This window comes from Panulirus ornatus, chromosome 36, assembly GCF_036320965.1.
Source record: "Panulirus ornatus isolate Po-2019 chromosome 36, ASM3632096v1, whole genome shotgun sequence".
NCBI lineage: Eukaryota > Metazoa > Arthropoda > Malacostraca > Decapoda > Palinuridae > Panulirus > Panulirus ornatus.
In genome coordinates this window covers 9,748,779-9,762,908 of record NC_092259.1, presented here as the reverse complement: position 1 = coordinate 9,762,908, position 14,130 = coordinate 9,748,779, and the positions used below count along the sequence as shown (strand labels likewise).

The window sequence follows — 14,130 nt, the reverse complement described above, 5'->3', positions numbered from 1 at the left end:
CAAAGAAAGAGACATACTTCACATCAGCCCACCACTGAAGTGTCATTGGCCAAAAAGTAGTTACATGAATCGATAGTTTGCCTAGTACAGCGAACTGTATTCAGTGGTGGAGATATGCAAGGAGCCAGCTCTTGAGAACAAAAGCAGAAATAATATCTTCATGAGAAAAAGGAAATCAAAATTACAACTTAATGCCAGGATTATACATATCATTAAAGGCTGAAAATGAATGATTAAGTTCAGGATTGGTAAAAGCAAAGAAGCTAAGAGGGAGAACAAAGCTCATCAACATCACTGTTAATAGGATGATTTATCCATCAACAATTACAGACAAGAGAGACAGCTGGAAGTGACTTGACTGGGAGAGGAAAGCTAAAAGTGAAGAGTTTGGAGATCACATTTCTGTCAGATCTTACAAAAACTTTTAAAAGATCCTACGAAAACTTTTGGAACATCAAAATTCACCCTCAGCTAGCAGGAGGGATGATCAGACTTTAGTGTTACCTACATGTTGCTGTGCTCTTATTTGATATCTAACCTGTATACTCATACTAGTAATCACAAAGTCTGATGAGCCCCACCAACCCTTTCATTGATCTTACATTATGCATACTACTAAATGTTTTCTTATTCAGAACACATCTCTCATAGTTTGTTTTCCTTCTCCTCTTTGTATCTCTTCTTTCTTTCATACATGTTCATTGTTTCCTGCATTTTTGAGGTCATGTCAGGGATAGACAAAGAAAATGCCTGATTGGTTCACATCCATTCTCTAGTTGTTATGTGTGATGCACCAAAACCATAGCTTCCTGTATACAACCAGGCCCCACGAACTCTTCCATGCTTTCCCCTTGCTGCCTCACATATGCCATGGTTCAGTCCACTGACAGCAGGTCACCCCCTGTATTCCTTATTGCTCCAGTTCACTCAGTCCTGTGCATGCCTTTCATCCTCCTAAAGGCTCAGGCCCATAGTTCTCAAAATATATTCCACTCCATGTTTCCATCTCTAGTTTGATCTCCCCATTATCCTTCTCCCTTCTACTTCTGACATATATATCCTCTTTGTCAACCTTTCCTCACTCTCCTTTTCTCTCCATATGTCCACATCATTTCAATACCCTCTTAAACTTTCTCAACCATACTCTTCTTATCACATCTTCCCTTACCCTATAATTACATAACTGAGCAACGCTCCTCACATCATGTATTGTCCTGAGACATTTCATCTCAAAATATTCACCCTCTTGTGTGCATTCTCATTTATAGCCTATGCATCACATCCAAACATCATTTGTACCTACTTTTTTTCAACCTACCCACCTTTCCTAATTTAGTGGTAGCACTGGGAACAACTGAACAAAGCCTCATTTGTGCATATGCAGTCTCCAGCTCTCATGTATAATCTAACAAAACCAGAGACTGCTAGTTTGATGAATACATTTGTTACAAGTATAAATTTTTCCTACTAAGGGCTGCTCATGTGAATACTCAGTACTCATACAGCAATTTCTCATGGAACTCTTTACCTTCCTAACACTCAACTCGCAGTCATACAATAACATGACCCATCACACTGAGCTTCTTCCCTAGACCTGTTCTTTCAAGCTGAATTTCACATTTAGTTCTTAATCTCCTTTTCTGTGATGCTGCATGGTGGATATGTGTTCTGTTATGGTTATTCTGACTCTATCTCATATTCCTTCTACTGATAAGGTTCATGTTAATCAGCATATCCCATTATAGATGATGAAAGATATGCTGCTTCTAGCTACAAGCACATATATCTTTGGATGAATTATTCTACCTTTTAGGGGATACACTCATAAAAAGAAAAAAGATATAAGTAATTATATTGAAAGTGGAGCTGACCTGTGACTGCGTAGGTGATGAGGGAGGATCTTTATTTTTGGCCCTACGCCGTGCTAGAGTGGCAGCCATCTCATCCATCATACTCATCATCCCTCCTAATGCTGGCCTTTCACCAGATCCCCTACCAATGCTACCCCCTGAGCTGCTTGACCCCGTGCTTTCACTGTCAGGGGCACGAGTCTTGCGTAATTTGGCACCTGCTAGTGCAGCAGCTAACCCACTGTTGCCGGAGGGCTCATCTGATGACTGTGATCTAGCTAGCCCACCAGGAGGAGGAGGAGGGGGAGGGGGAGCAGCAGCTGAAGGAGGTGCTGGGGGAGCTGGAGGAGGAGGAGGACCACCTGAAGGAGGAGGTGGTGGGCCACTCATGGGGGGTGCTGGAGGAGCAGGTGGGCCCCCCAAGGGAGGTGCTGGAGGTGCAGGAGGTCCTCCACTTGGAAGAGGAGGAGGTCCACCAGCAGGCAAGGGTGGGGGACAACCACTAGGAAGGGGGGGAGGACCACTGGAAGGAAGGGCAGGAGGGGCAGGAGGAGCTGCTGGTGGGGGGTTAGGGGCAGAATTAGTGCGGTGATGGCCAGCAGGTAATGGTGGTGGTGGGGGAGCTCCCATGTTCTGTTGGCCAGTCATACGTCGTTCTTGCATCACAGCTATGTCTTCACGAGTCATTGTCCTGTAAAACAAGTCCAGTAGTTGGTATATAGTTCATTGTATTTGTAACTTATTATATGTATAAAATTCTTCATATTTAAGATATACTTACATGTAATGAAGAGAAGCATGCTGCAGTCAGCTACAAAAGGTGTTACCAAAAAAAGTTCCATTCTACAACATAATATTGATCAGGCTAACCTACACTAAAAAGCAACTAATTCATCTACAGAACCTTACTTCTTAAAGAAAAGAGCAAACACAAGAAACTAAAAACAAACAAAAGAAAAGGATACCACCACCAGCTGTAGGCAGAGGACCCTGGAGACCAACTAGTATTCTAGTAGCACTGTCGAAGGACTGGGCTAAAAGATCGCTTGATGGAGAACTGAAGGGGTTAGGGCAAATAATGTACACCTCCACCACTACATAATGTCCTTTTATTATCCCAAACCATACTTTTCTGAGTACAAGCTTGTAATTAACCTTTCCAAAACCATTTCAATTTAAACCCTATGAGAAGTTTGGCATATGTAGTTGTGACAGACAGAAAGCCCTATCCCCTTCTTTTAGTGAGAACAGCTGTGAGTCAGTATCAATGCAGCATCAGTAGACAGGTAGTGGCAGTAGTGGTCCCTCGCCCGTGCACCAAGAGAGAGCATCAACAGCCCGGGCAGGACATGTGCCAAGCCCGGTCTTTACTTTACCGTGTGTCATGGTAATGGTGATAGTTGTCGTAGGTCCTGTCGTAGGTTTTCTCGTAGTGGTTGTTGTAGGCATGGGGATCAGCATACCTGTACCCCATGTCCTCCTCGGCGTAGAGCTGGTTGTGGTACTGTGGCTGAGAAGTCTGCTGTGGCTGGGTCATCATAGGTGGTGGTTGCTGTTGTGGCTGCTGTTGTTGCTGTAGTGGCTGCTGTTGAGTGGACGCTGAAGGTGGGGGAGGTGGGGGCACTTGTCGTACAGTCCCTCCATTATTGAGCACCTGAAGGAAAAAGGAATGCTGAGCTTATACTAAATCTATTGCAGTTATTAGATAATATCAGAATCAACAAATAAGAGGGGGGGATGGGATCATCTCTTTTTTACATTAAGTCTTGTGCATACAGTAGTCTGTAAATGTGCATCAGGCAAGATTCATCCTTCTAAAGTTTTGCTATAAAAAATTTTATCATTAACAGGCTAATTCACAAATTTATTTGGAGAATACTGAAAGTCATCAAAATGTTCTTGCATATTAAAAAGTATCACACACACTTCAGAGAAATAAGATGTGGTATTGTTTTACCATCAGACAAAGTTTTACTATTTGACAAAGAAAATACAAATTTGTGTGTTTCATTGCACATTAACGTTATCATAAACAAACAAGCAAATGCATCCATAAACATACACATGGGTAAAACTTGGCACTAGAGACTCTTATCTTCCCTTAAAACTTGGTGTGAAACTGAATTAAAGAGGCAGTTGCTGCTACCACCCCAAATGTCTGTGCACTGACCAAAAGCATTGATCAGCTGTAGGTGAACACACTTTTAGTTCTCCTCTACAGTCATTCACTAGCTTCCTCATGCATGTCATATGCATACCTGAAGTGAGGTTCTCAGGATTATTCTCTAGCCATACAACTTGACACTGTCCATACCATGTTTGTTTACACCTGACTGATATTTCATGCGACATTGTTATTAGATTATTAAACTCTTGGATCCTGGACATTTAAGTGACTATTTTCAGTTCAGTTGACCTTGCACATTCTCACATAGCTCCAATCAGATTTTTTCAATATGCTTATTTCTTATTAGGAATTAGATCTAAAATGGTGAAAATGGTGAGTTGAAGTTCAATTACCAATAGATGCTCCTGTCAGTTGGGTATTTAACTGAATTTATGCAGACTGAATGTTTTCTTATGATTTGTAGTTAGCTAACCAGGTGAGCAAGGATTGGGACTAGTTCAGAGGTACACTTATGCTGTCCAAACCATATGCCTTGTTCCCTTGTCGGTGAGATCGTACTGAGAAAAATTATGTGTGGAAAATATATGACGGCATAGTCACAGTAGGAAGAAATGGGGGTGGCAGAGTTTGAGGAGAATAGGCACCAGAAAGAGTGGAATTATTACTAGGAGAATAGCTAAATTGATTATGCTAGAAAAGAGGAAAGGTTAGCTTACAGAAGTTAATGTAGATGCTTTTAGTTAAAGATAAAGATTTGTCAGTAGAGGTGAAAACAGAGCACTTTCATTTTACAAAGGCATACTTGACTTTCTGAATAGCAGTGATTCTGAGCAAAATTAAAGATAGAGTGAGATTCAGAAAATGATAAAGAGCATTATGCCTCAATACACTCCATCCCTGATGCAATAGGCATCAGAGTAAAAGTAATCAAACCATGATTAAGGGGATAAAGAATTATTAAAGAAAGGATTAAGAGTCCATTTCAACCAAGATAACCCCTGCTATCTCTTGACCAATGAAGTAGTACTGGTCTCAAGGAAGGTCAGTGAAAAAAAATGAACAAGGATGACCAATGATTTCTTGTAAAGTGCCAGAGCTGTCATTCCAAGGGAGGATAGGAAATGGAATTGCCCTGCTAGAAGTGATGGAGATAAGACTGTGGTCAGAGGACCCTAAGGAATAAGAAATAATGTATGAACATTGGGATGCTCAGAAGTATAAAAGGGCCATGTGTGTTGAAGGAATGGTTGTGATGGTCAAATACATGTTAGTGTTTAAAGATTTGTTTCAGATTGTTCAGGAGGGGGTAAAAAGGGGGCCTCAACTCCATCCAGATCATCCTGAGTAAAGTTAAACTAATCTATGTAGTGTAAAATCAAATCCTTTGCATGGAGGATTTCATTGAGTGGATGCAAAGAATTAAGACTTCATGGCAGGATGTTAGTGATAAAAGAGATGTACTTGGAGGCATTGTGTGTGCATGTGTGTGTCTGGGTGGGGGTTACCAAAAACATAAATGTAAAGTTGTAGAGCACAGAGAAATTTTGAGCCAGACGGCTTCCGAACTCAGAGACTTGAGATTCATGAAGTGAACAACTAGTGATTTTATACTGAAGTAAATAATTACAAACACTAACTACCCGTAAAGCTAAAATTTTGGTCAAGATTACAGTTCCACACTTTATTGTGAACAGGAGAGGTAGGTTTGTACAGTTGGTTTTCAGAGAGATGATTATCAGATAGTGTTCAACAAAGGTGAGAATGGATTTAATACTGAGAACATCGCTGAAATGAAGAAAGAGCCATTCTGAACTGGTGCCAGATATGTCATTATGGTGTATTTCCATGAATGTGTATATAAAGATGGGAAATTCTAGAGGTATAAAGAAAGCCTTGTGTTCTCTGATGGTAAATAACAAGTGTGTATTTGTGGACAGAATGCCAGCAGTCCAAGTGTGGGTGATGCAAAGACAACTAGGGTCAGGGAAGGAAACATGACAGTCACTGCAGTGCTGACTTGCTGCCCACCTTCACAAACCCTCCTGATACTTAGGTGGTAGCACCTCTTTGATCTGTACTTGCCTGCAGTTTGTTCAAAAGCCACAGGCAAGGAATAAACCTGTTGATAAGATGTATGAGGTGCTGTCACTCACTTCGAACTGGAGAACTGAATGAAGTCAAAACATTCATAAAAGTTATCTAGTACCTGTTTTCATCAAGTGAATAAAACAAAATAAAAAAAGTTCTTATGACCATAAACAATCCTGCCTCACCTCAAGTGCTTTGAGCATAGCATGAGCAAAAGCATCAGCATCATCTTTACTGGAAAAATTTAGACCATAAACTTGACGGTTGTCCCTCCATTGGTGAAAGGTGACTGTTGCTTGGTTATACTTGAGACCCTTTAGGATAGCACAGTTTATTACAACCTGAAATAAAGTAATTCATTATTGAAAAAGCAGTTAGGAACATTTATTTAAACCTAGAATGTAAAAGAAAAAATAATTTTGCTTAAGTTATGTACTACAGATTTTACGAATTCTATGTTATCAAGTAGGGATGTGGTTGCAGAATCATGTTTGAATGTTTCAGTCCTGTTTACCGTATTATCTTGTGAAGTGAATTTGTAGGGAGGCATTTACTTTTTAGGAAGAGGATCTGATGATTTGAATTTGAGACCTTATGGCAACCTATTCCTTTCAGATTCATATATGAAAACTAGTTAACAAAATAATTCAGGCTGACTTACTAACTGTTAAGCTAATCTAACGGATTATTTGTTGACTGGTCTGGGACTGAAATTTTAGAACACTTGGTCTTCATGTACACGATCAACTTTATTTCATTTAACAATACATGTTTTGGTACTTGTTGTGGTTACTTATTGTTGTACTTTACAGTGATATGTTCAAATAGGATGAATTACAGTAGCTAATGCCACTTAAATTAACATTTAGAACCAGCATGGCTATTATGATTATTCCTATTAGTTGTGTGAAGATGTTTAAGCCAACTTACTGTGAACAATAATCACAGATTTTTCAAATTAACGAAGTCCTCTTTCTTTGTTCTTAACTTTACATTCATGAAATTTGTAAGAATACCACAGCTCTGTGGGATGATTTAAAGTAAAGACTTTAGGTTAAGGAAGATGTTGTGGTTACTTATTGTTGTACTTTACAGTGATATGTTCAAATAGGATGAATTACAGTAGCTAATGCCACTTAAATTAACATTTAGAACCAGCATGGCTATTATGATTATTCCTATTAGTTGTGTGAAGATGTTTAAGCCAACTTACTGTGAACAATAATCACAGATTTTTCAAATTAACGAAGTCCTCTTTCTTTGTTCTTAACTTTACATTCATGAAATTTGTAAGAATACCATAGCTCTGTGGGATGATTTAAAGTAAAGACTTTAGGTTAAGGAAGATGTCGAAGAGGAAATGACTTAACAACAGCAAAGGCTTTGACCATATATACTGGAGCTCACTGTAAGTTTTAAATGCTAACCCAACCACTCATCTTTGAGTACAAGTACTGTTCATTACCTTGTAGCTTCCTGCCCATCATCTTGTTGATGAGCCCTGACTCTCTCCTAATACTATCTATCATTACCAGCCAAAGAAAGCCTCTTTTTTCATTTTGTGATCCTAGAGCTTCCTGCCTACCAAGACTGAACTGCCACTTACATTACGCTAACAGGTGTGTGCCAAAGTGAACCATGATACTACTGTAGCTACTACTCCTAGCATTGGTTTCTTCTAAATTCATGCACCTAGCATATCTATTTCATTACCTTAAAATTGTTGCTGACAGTGTTCTGGTATGAATTCACTTTCATAGTCTGGCCATTACCTATACCAATTTGAGGGTAAAAGATTTTTCTTGTAGTCATAAAGCCTCTGGTCCTCCAATGAAAAGGTGTTGCAGATGGTATGTTGAGAGAGCCATCAGCTGACACTGTCTTAACAAGTACCATTATTTATTAGGATGAAACTGGGAGCTTTCCTTATCTCCAGGCCCTGAATTTAGTCTTCTGTCCTGAAAGTGTTGTCAGTCAAGTGTTGATAAATAAACTCTCTTGAGTTGGGGGAGATGGCAGAATGCTGTTAGTTGTCACCTATCTAGACTATGAGCGACAGCTTTCCTTTACCTTGTGGCTGTGAAACTACCTCTCCACCACCCTACAGGTATTAGTGATTATGCACAAAGATGTGCATTTTGGAAAGTCCTGCCATTGCCTTAAAGATTTTTAGACGGAAAAAAAAGTTTTTCCCCATCTTGAGGTCCAAGGATTTTCTGTTCACCATCCTGTTGGCTCCACATAAGCAAGCTGATAAATATGCAAGCAAGACAACCATAAGAGTACCCCATAACTACTGATACCATTTTAACAAAAATCTCTAGTGACATAAGCCTTAAGAATAAGAGCTTCTACTTCATGATTCTGGAGTTTCTGTGTAAACACCCTCAAGGTAATGTTATGAGTATGACGACAGGTATGTACTTGGAACAGCACTGATATTAAGCTAATATCCTGAGCTGACAAATATTTCTTCTCTTCACGTCATGGTCTGGAAATTTCGTGCCCAACAGCCTGACAGTGTTCATGATGGTTTGGTGACAGATGCGCACCATGGAGAATGGTGATACTGACCTGACATTACACTAACAATATTAGGATTGGAGTGGCAACTTTCCTCCATGGTCACAGAGTTTTATGCTCACTATCCTCAAGATGCTGGTGATGTTATTCTAGTAGATGTGCTCCTTGGAAAGGTGTTGACAGTGCCTTGGCACTATCTTAACTGTAGGCTGAGCATGCACACCCCTCTCTAGTCTGTGGTCCTGGGCTAGCTTCCTAAGCTTCCATCCAACCTCCCTGAAGGTATTGCTGATGGCTTATGCTGGTAGACATGCACGTCACAGCAGCCCTGAAACTACCTCATTTTCAGCCTGGCATTTTGCCCTGCTCACCTCATGGTCCTGAAGCTTTCTACCGACCACTCTGAAAGTATTGTTGGTGGTATGCTGATAGATGTGCACCTTGGAGAGCCCTGTTGATGAGCCTGACGGAAGCCACTTCTTGTTGACATCATCGTATATCATGACGGATGCCCGCGCGCTGCACACGCTCTGCTCGCTGTAGAACATATGGGAGAAAGTTATTGTAGGGTGACACCACACATCAGTGGCTGGCAGTTATGCCTGTTCATATATAATAAGTACATGTAATCATACATACAGCAATATGAAGTGAAGTGGAAAGTATACAGTAATGCACAGAGGTGCAAATCCAAGGAACACTCTCTCTCTCTCTCTCCTCTCCTCTCCTCTCCTCTCCTCTCCTCTCCTCTCTCTCTCTCTCTCTCTCTCTCTCTCTCTCTCTCTCTCTCTCTCTCTCTCTCTCTCATCCACACACAACAGACTGAGCTCTGTTTTGGACTAACAACAAGGCATGTTGGACTGCTTGTATCTGTCCTTCTCCTCCTCCCTCCCTCCCAGAAAGCATTAGACACTGTACCCCCGCCCCCCGAGGCTGATGAAGCAGCTAGATCACCAGGCAGGAATATTGGGGGGGGGGGGGGGACTCCTTCTTTGGGTAGAAAATTATCGCGGAGGAAGGGAACGAAGGAGCCATGCCACACAGGAGCCTTCGCCGGCGGTGGAGTGAGGCAGTGTTCCGTTCTGAGATCATTTGTGTTCTCGGTCTCGGTATATGTTTACAGATGACAAAGGTCATGAGGACATAGCGAACAGTTTGGAGACAGACTACATAGTTGGTCTGCTACATGGAGGGAATGGCAGGAATTGGATCTGTAGGGAACGGCAGGGGGAGGAAAAGAAACGACGGAAGGGGGGTGGGTTAGTAGAGAACAGCAGGGGAACTTAGAGAATGGCAGAGGGGCAACAGTGTACGGAAAGGGGTCGCTAGAGAATGGCAGGCGGTTGGTAGGGAATGGCAGGGAAGACGATATGGAACGGCAGAAGGTCGTTGGGTGACGGTAAGGTGTCGTTAGGGAACGGCAGGGTGTCGACAGGGAACGGTAGGGGGTCGGTGGAGAACGGCAGAGTGTCGACAGGGAACGGGAAGGGATTATTAGGGAACGGTGGGGGGTTGTTGGGGAACGGCAGGGAGATGGAAGGGAAAGACAAGAGCAGGTCGACAGGGGAAAGGCAGGGTAGAACTGGGGCGCCATCGATTTCTCTTTTCCAAGACTGAGACCCCAGCATCGACCTACCCCCCCCCCCCCCCCCCCCCCCACACACACACACACACACACACACACACACACGCACTCCAACTGACCTCCTTCACGCACTCTTTTACCGGAATGATAATGAATCATTAAATCAGCCATCAGACACAATGACCCTGTGTCTTTCAGTCTGTCTTCCCAAGACAGAGTTCACACCTACTTAGGAGTACCTAAGACGACGTTTTGCCAACAAGCAGGGGTTGCGCATGGCGCTTACCGCATGTCTTGTTTGACTGATGATCATGTTTCTGTATGTCGCCCACCCCCCCGGCAAATCACACGTCTGTTAATCCTGTGTTCATCTGAGGCCACTAATGACTCTGTGTTTAGGTTTCTTTGGAGTGTTGCTGTATTTGTTTCGCGTAGATTTCTTCTTTCGTTTGAGAGAGAGAGAGAGAGAGAGAGAGAGAGAGAGAGAGAGAGAGAGAGAGAGAGAGAGAGAGAGAGAGAGAGAGAGAGAGAGAGAGATGACTCCCCACATATCACGCAAACACACACCCACGGCAAATTTGGGAGGAGCATTTACATAATAAGTTCCGTGCTCAGGTGGGTGGTGCGCTTACCCCTGGAGTAAAGTAATTACAGCGGGAGAGTAATTACATTGTGTTACAGAGAGAGAGAGAGAGAGAGAGAGAGAGAGAGACCGCACTCGCGCCACCTTGGACTCTCCACCCTGGCCAAAACCACCAACTGCCTCAGCCTTCTGTCCTCTCGACCTGTCATCAACTAAGAGGACACTAAACCTTTTTTTCCTCGACCTGTTTATCGTTATGATGTAACTAGAGCACCTCTTCCAGGAGGCTCATGCGGTTCCAAGACTGCAGTCCAATCAGGAGGAGGGTAAGGTCGGGTCCTCTTAGAGAGCGAGAAGGTCTCGCACGACGCTGTGCTCTCCTCCTCCTCCTCCCGCTAACGGTAATCACGGCCTCGTCAAAGGGTAACTTTGCTGACGTTGTTACCAACATAAAGGCATGGAGTCCGTTAACTCCAGGACGCCCTCTATACCGGGCTCCTGCACTCCACGCAGGAGCAGGGATTCCTTCAGAGCAAAAAGGCCCTCGACACGACTGGTATCATCCCTCCAGTGGTGTTGATGCAGCCTCGCCGAAGGTGGGCTCGTGCGCGCGGTGTCATGTCGATGTATTTATGCACCGCGGGTCGGATTCGAACTCTGGGTAGGGCGTCGGGCCACCTCGCCCACACGGAGGTTCAAAGATATAGCCACTGGTCACACGGTGTTTTCTCGCTGTCCCAAAAATTCTTTTTGCATTATTTTCTTTTCCTCCTGAGTAGATTCGAGATCGTAAGGCAAGGGCTTAATTATGAGAGTCAAATTTATGTGAGACGCCAACAGTTAAACACGAAAGGACATACCCTTCTACTTCTGATGAAAATCCTTTTATTTTTTCACCATTATTATAATGGTCCTTTCGAGGGGGCAATGAAGGGGATCAACCGGGATTTTTTAAGGTTCCCAATTGGGGAATAGAGTGAAAGAGGTGGGGAAAACCAGTGGTTTTGCACGTCCAGTGGTTCAGGAGGTAGATACACAGTGAAACATGAATTGGAGGATCCTTAGACTTTTCGTCAGCTGGTCATGGCTGTATTCTAAGTTAGCATTACGCTGCCGGGTGTTGTATGCAGCGAGCATGACGTGGGTATGCTGTATGCGACTGGTATGTGGCGAGTATGATGTGGTTATGTTGTATACAACGACCGGCTCGTGAGTTCCCGTGGATCCTGTTGGATGTGGCAAGTAAGATGTTGGAGTGGTGTACCGTTGAGCTCAAAGGTACCACCTTCGCCGTCAAGGGTCGTACCTTCGTACTCAGAGGTACTACCCATGTGCTCAAGGGTCGTACCGTCGTGCTCAAAGGTCGTAATAAAGTCATGCTCGAGGGGGGGTTAAATACAGCACACACTCACAGCGATCCTGACGTGTCGCTCTCCCGGTCCCTTTCACCAGGGAATATTCCATCATGCATGAAATAAACTTGCAAATGTTCGCGCCCCCAGCGGCATACAAACGTTCCACTCCCCACAGCGCCTTCTTCGGAAAACGGTACCAATAACTAATCCCAAATCCAATGTGAACAATGTAGTCACATAACGTAACACAGATTATCTATGACTAAGCGAAGGAACACACCAGTTATCTAAACACACTTGCAAAACTCACGGGGGAAAAAAACTGCTATAAAAATGTTCTCCATTTTATACTTTCATATAAACTTATATTTCTTCGCTGACGTCATAAAAACATGTAATTTCTCCTCTGATATGATTTCCTTCTTTCCCCTTATTACGCCATAAAAACTTTCTTTTCTCCCCTGACGTCATAAAACTTTTTATTCATCTGACGTCATAAAACATTCATTGCTGCTAAGACGTCGCAAAAGCTTTAGGTTTCTCCTTTCATGTCCTGAAGACTTTTCATGTCGAGCGAGTTAATATGTCACCTGGTCCCAGACCTCTGCAAGAATACTTATACATAAGTGTCTAGTAACAGCAGATATCAGTAACAGACAGTGCCAGTAACAGTAAGTACCAGCAAGTGCCAGCAACAGTAAGTGCCACTTACAGTAAGGGCAAGTGACAGTAAGCGCCGGTAACAGCAAGAGCCAGTACCTGCAAGTGACAGTAACTGTAAGCGCCAGTAACAGCAAGTGCCAGTAACAGTAAGCGCCAGTACCAGCGAGTGCCAGTACCAGTAAGCGCCAGTGACAGTAAGCGAGGGAGACCGTGTGTGACGCAGATGACAGGTGCCACAAATAGCAAGTCAATAATACGTGCCGCCAACAGCTGGTGACGTATATAGCAAGGGCTTCAAATAGCCAGCCCACGGGTGACCTTTTCAGCACGACGGGTATGACTTTTCACGAAGAACGACGACGGTACGACCTCTGAGTACGTGTGGCCTGGAGGACCTTGATCTGACCTTTAGCGTTAGGTCAGGGGCCACGCTAACGTACCCGAGAGAGTCACAACGCCACGGTGAAGGTGCTCGAGGGAAAAATGCTTCGCGAATGTCAATCTGCCGGTCACAGCTGTCGCAAGTGCAGGGGATGTATCACACAGGACCAGCTGGACACGGCACTGTGGTGCCACATCTTCCAGAGGTCAGAGTGTTGGGACCAGGAGGCTGGCTGGCTGGGTGTCTGGCACTATTGCTGCTCTTAATAAGTCACGATGGTAGAGGGTCGAGCCCCGTAGGCCTACGTGACGTCTACGACCTCCCCACCAGGTGATCCACGATGGCTCCCGCTCTCCCTGAAAGTTTCCTGATCAGTTTTGAGTCCCCAGATTTCTACACTATTTTCTACCGTGTTTATTTAACTTGGCGATATTCAATAAAGCCTCCAGTGCCTCCACAAGTGCTGTGAATTGTGTGGCCCACTGGTTGTGCATCTCCAGAGGCGCAAGACAAGAGCTGACTGCCCGACCCAACTGTGCTGATCCGCAGTACTCAGCAGGTGACAGGCTCAAACTCACTCGTGTATCATGAGCCAATAATGGAACGACGCTGTGGTTTGTGTTCCCACCAACGTCACGAACGAGAATGAAAATGTACAAAGGAACTAACTACACATTCCTACGGACCCGATGTATTTATTTAAGTTAACTCTGGTTCAGTCGTGTTGTGCTTTGCTCCTTGGGAAGCTGTATATCTATCTCCTCACTGCGTCTTATACCCATTTTACGCATCTTATATACTGTGAGATCATCGTCACATCCTTTGTATTGTGCCATCATCGTCCCGTCCTGCAATGCAACACCGTCGTATACATCCTTTGTACTGTAATTAAGCAAGAAAACAACCATAACATCACAGTCACATCTGTCAACAGTTTTGACAAAGCTGTTGCCATTACTAAGGTGTGTCTGCG

At 43.5% G+C, this 14,130-nt stretch overlaps 1 protein-coding gene across 10 annotated transcripts in view; it reads right to left on the bottom strand.

The window, feature by feature from the left end:
- The window catches only part of ena (ENAH actin regulator enabled), a 153,113-nt gene that overhangs the window by 9,870 nt on the left and 129,113 nt on the right, over positions 1-14,130 (bottom strand). For 7 of the 10 annotated variants that reach the window (XM_071683329.1, XM_071683326.1, XM_071683325.1 and 4 more), the window contains 4 exons: positions 8,961-9,126; positions 6,252-6,407; positions 3,227-3,504; positions 1,872-2,541 (listed from right to left, as the gene is read on the bottom strand). In XM_071683329.1, coding sequence (XP_071539430.1) covers positions 1,872-2,541; positions 3,227-3,504; positions 6,252-6,407; positions 8,961-9,126 — 1,270 coding nt within the window. The remainder of the gene's footprint in view (positions 1-1,871; positions 2,542-3,226; positions 3,505-6,251; positions 6,408-8,960; positions 9,127-14,130) is intronic. The other 3 variants (XM_071683331.1, XM_071683330.1, XM_071683322.1) reach the window with 1 other exon arrangement.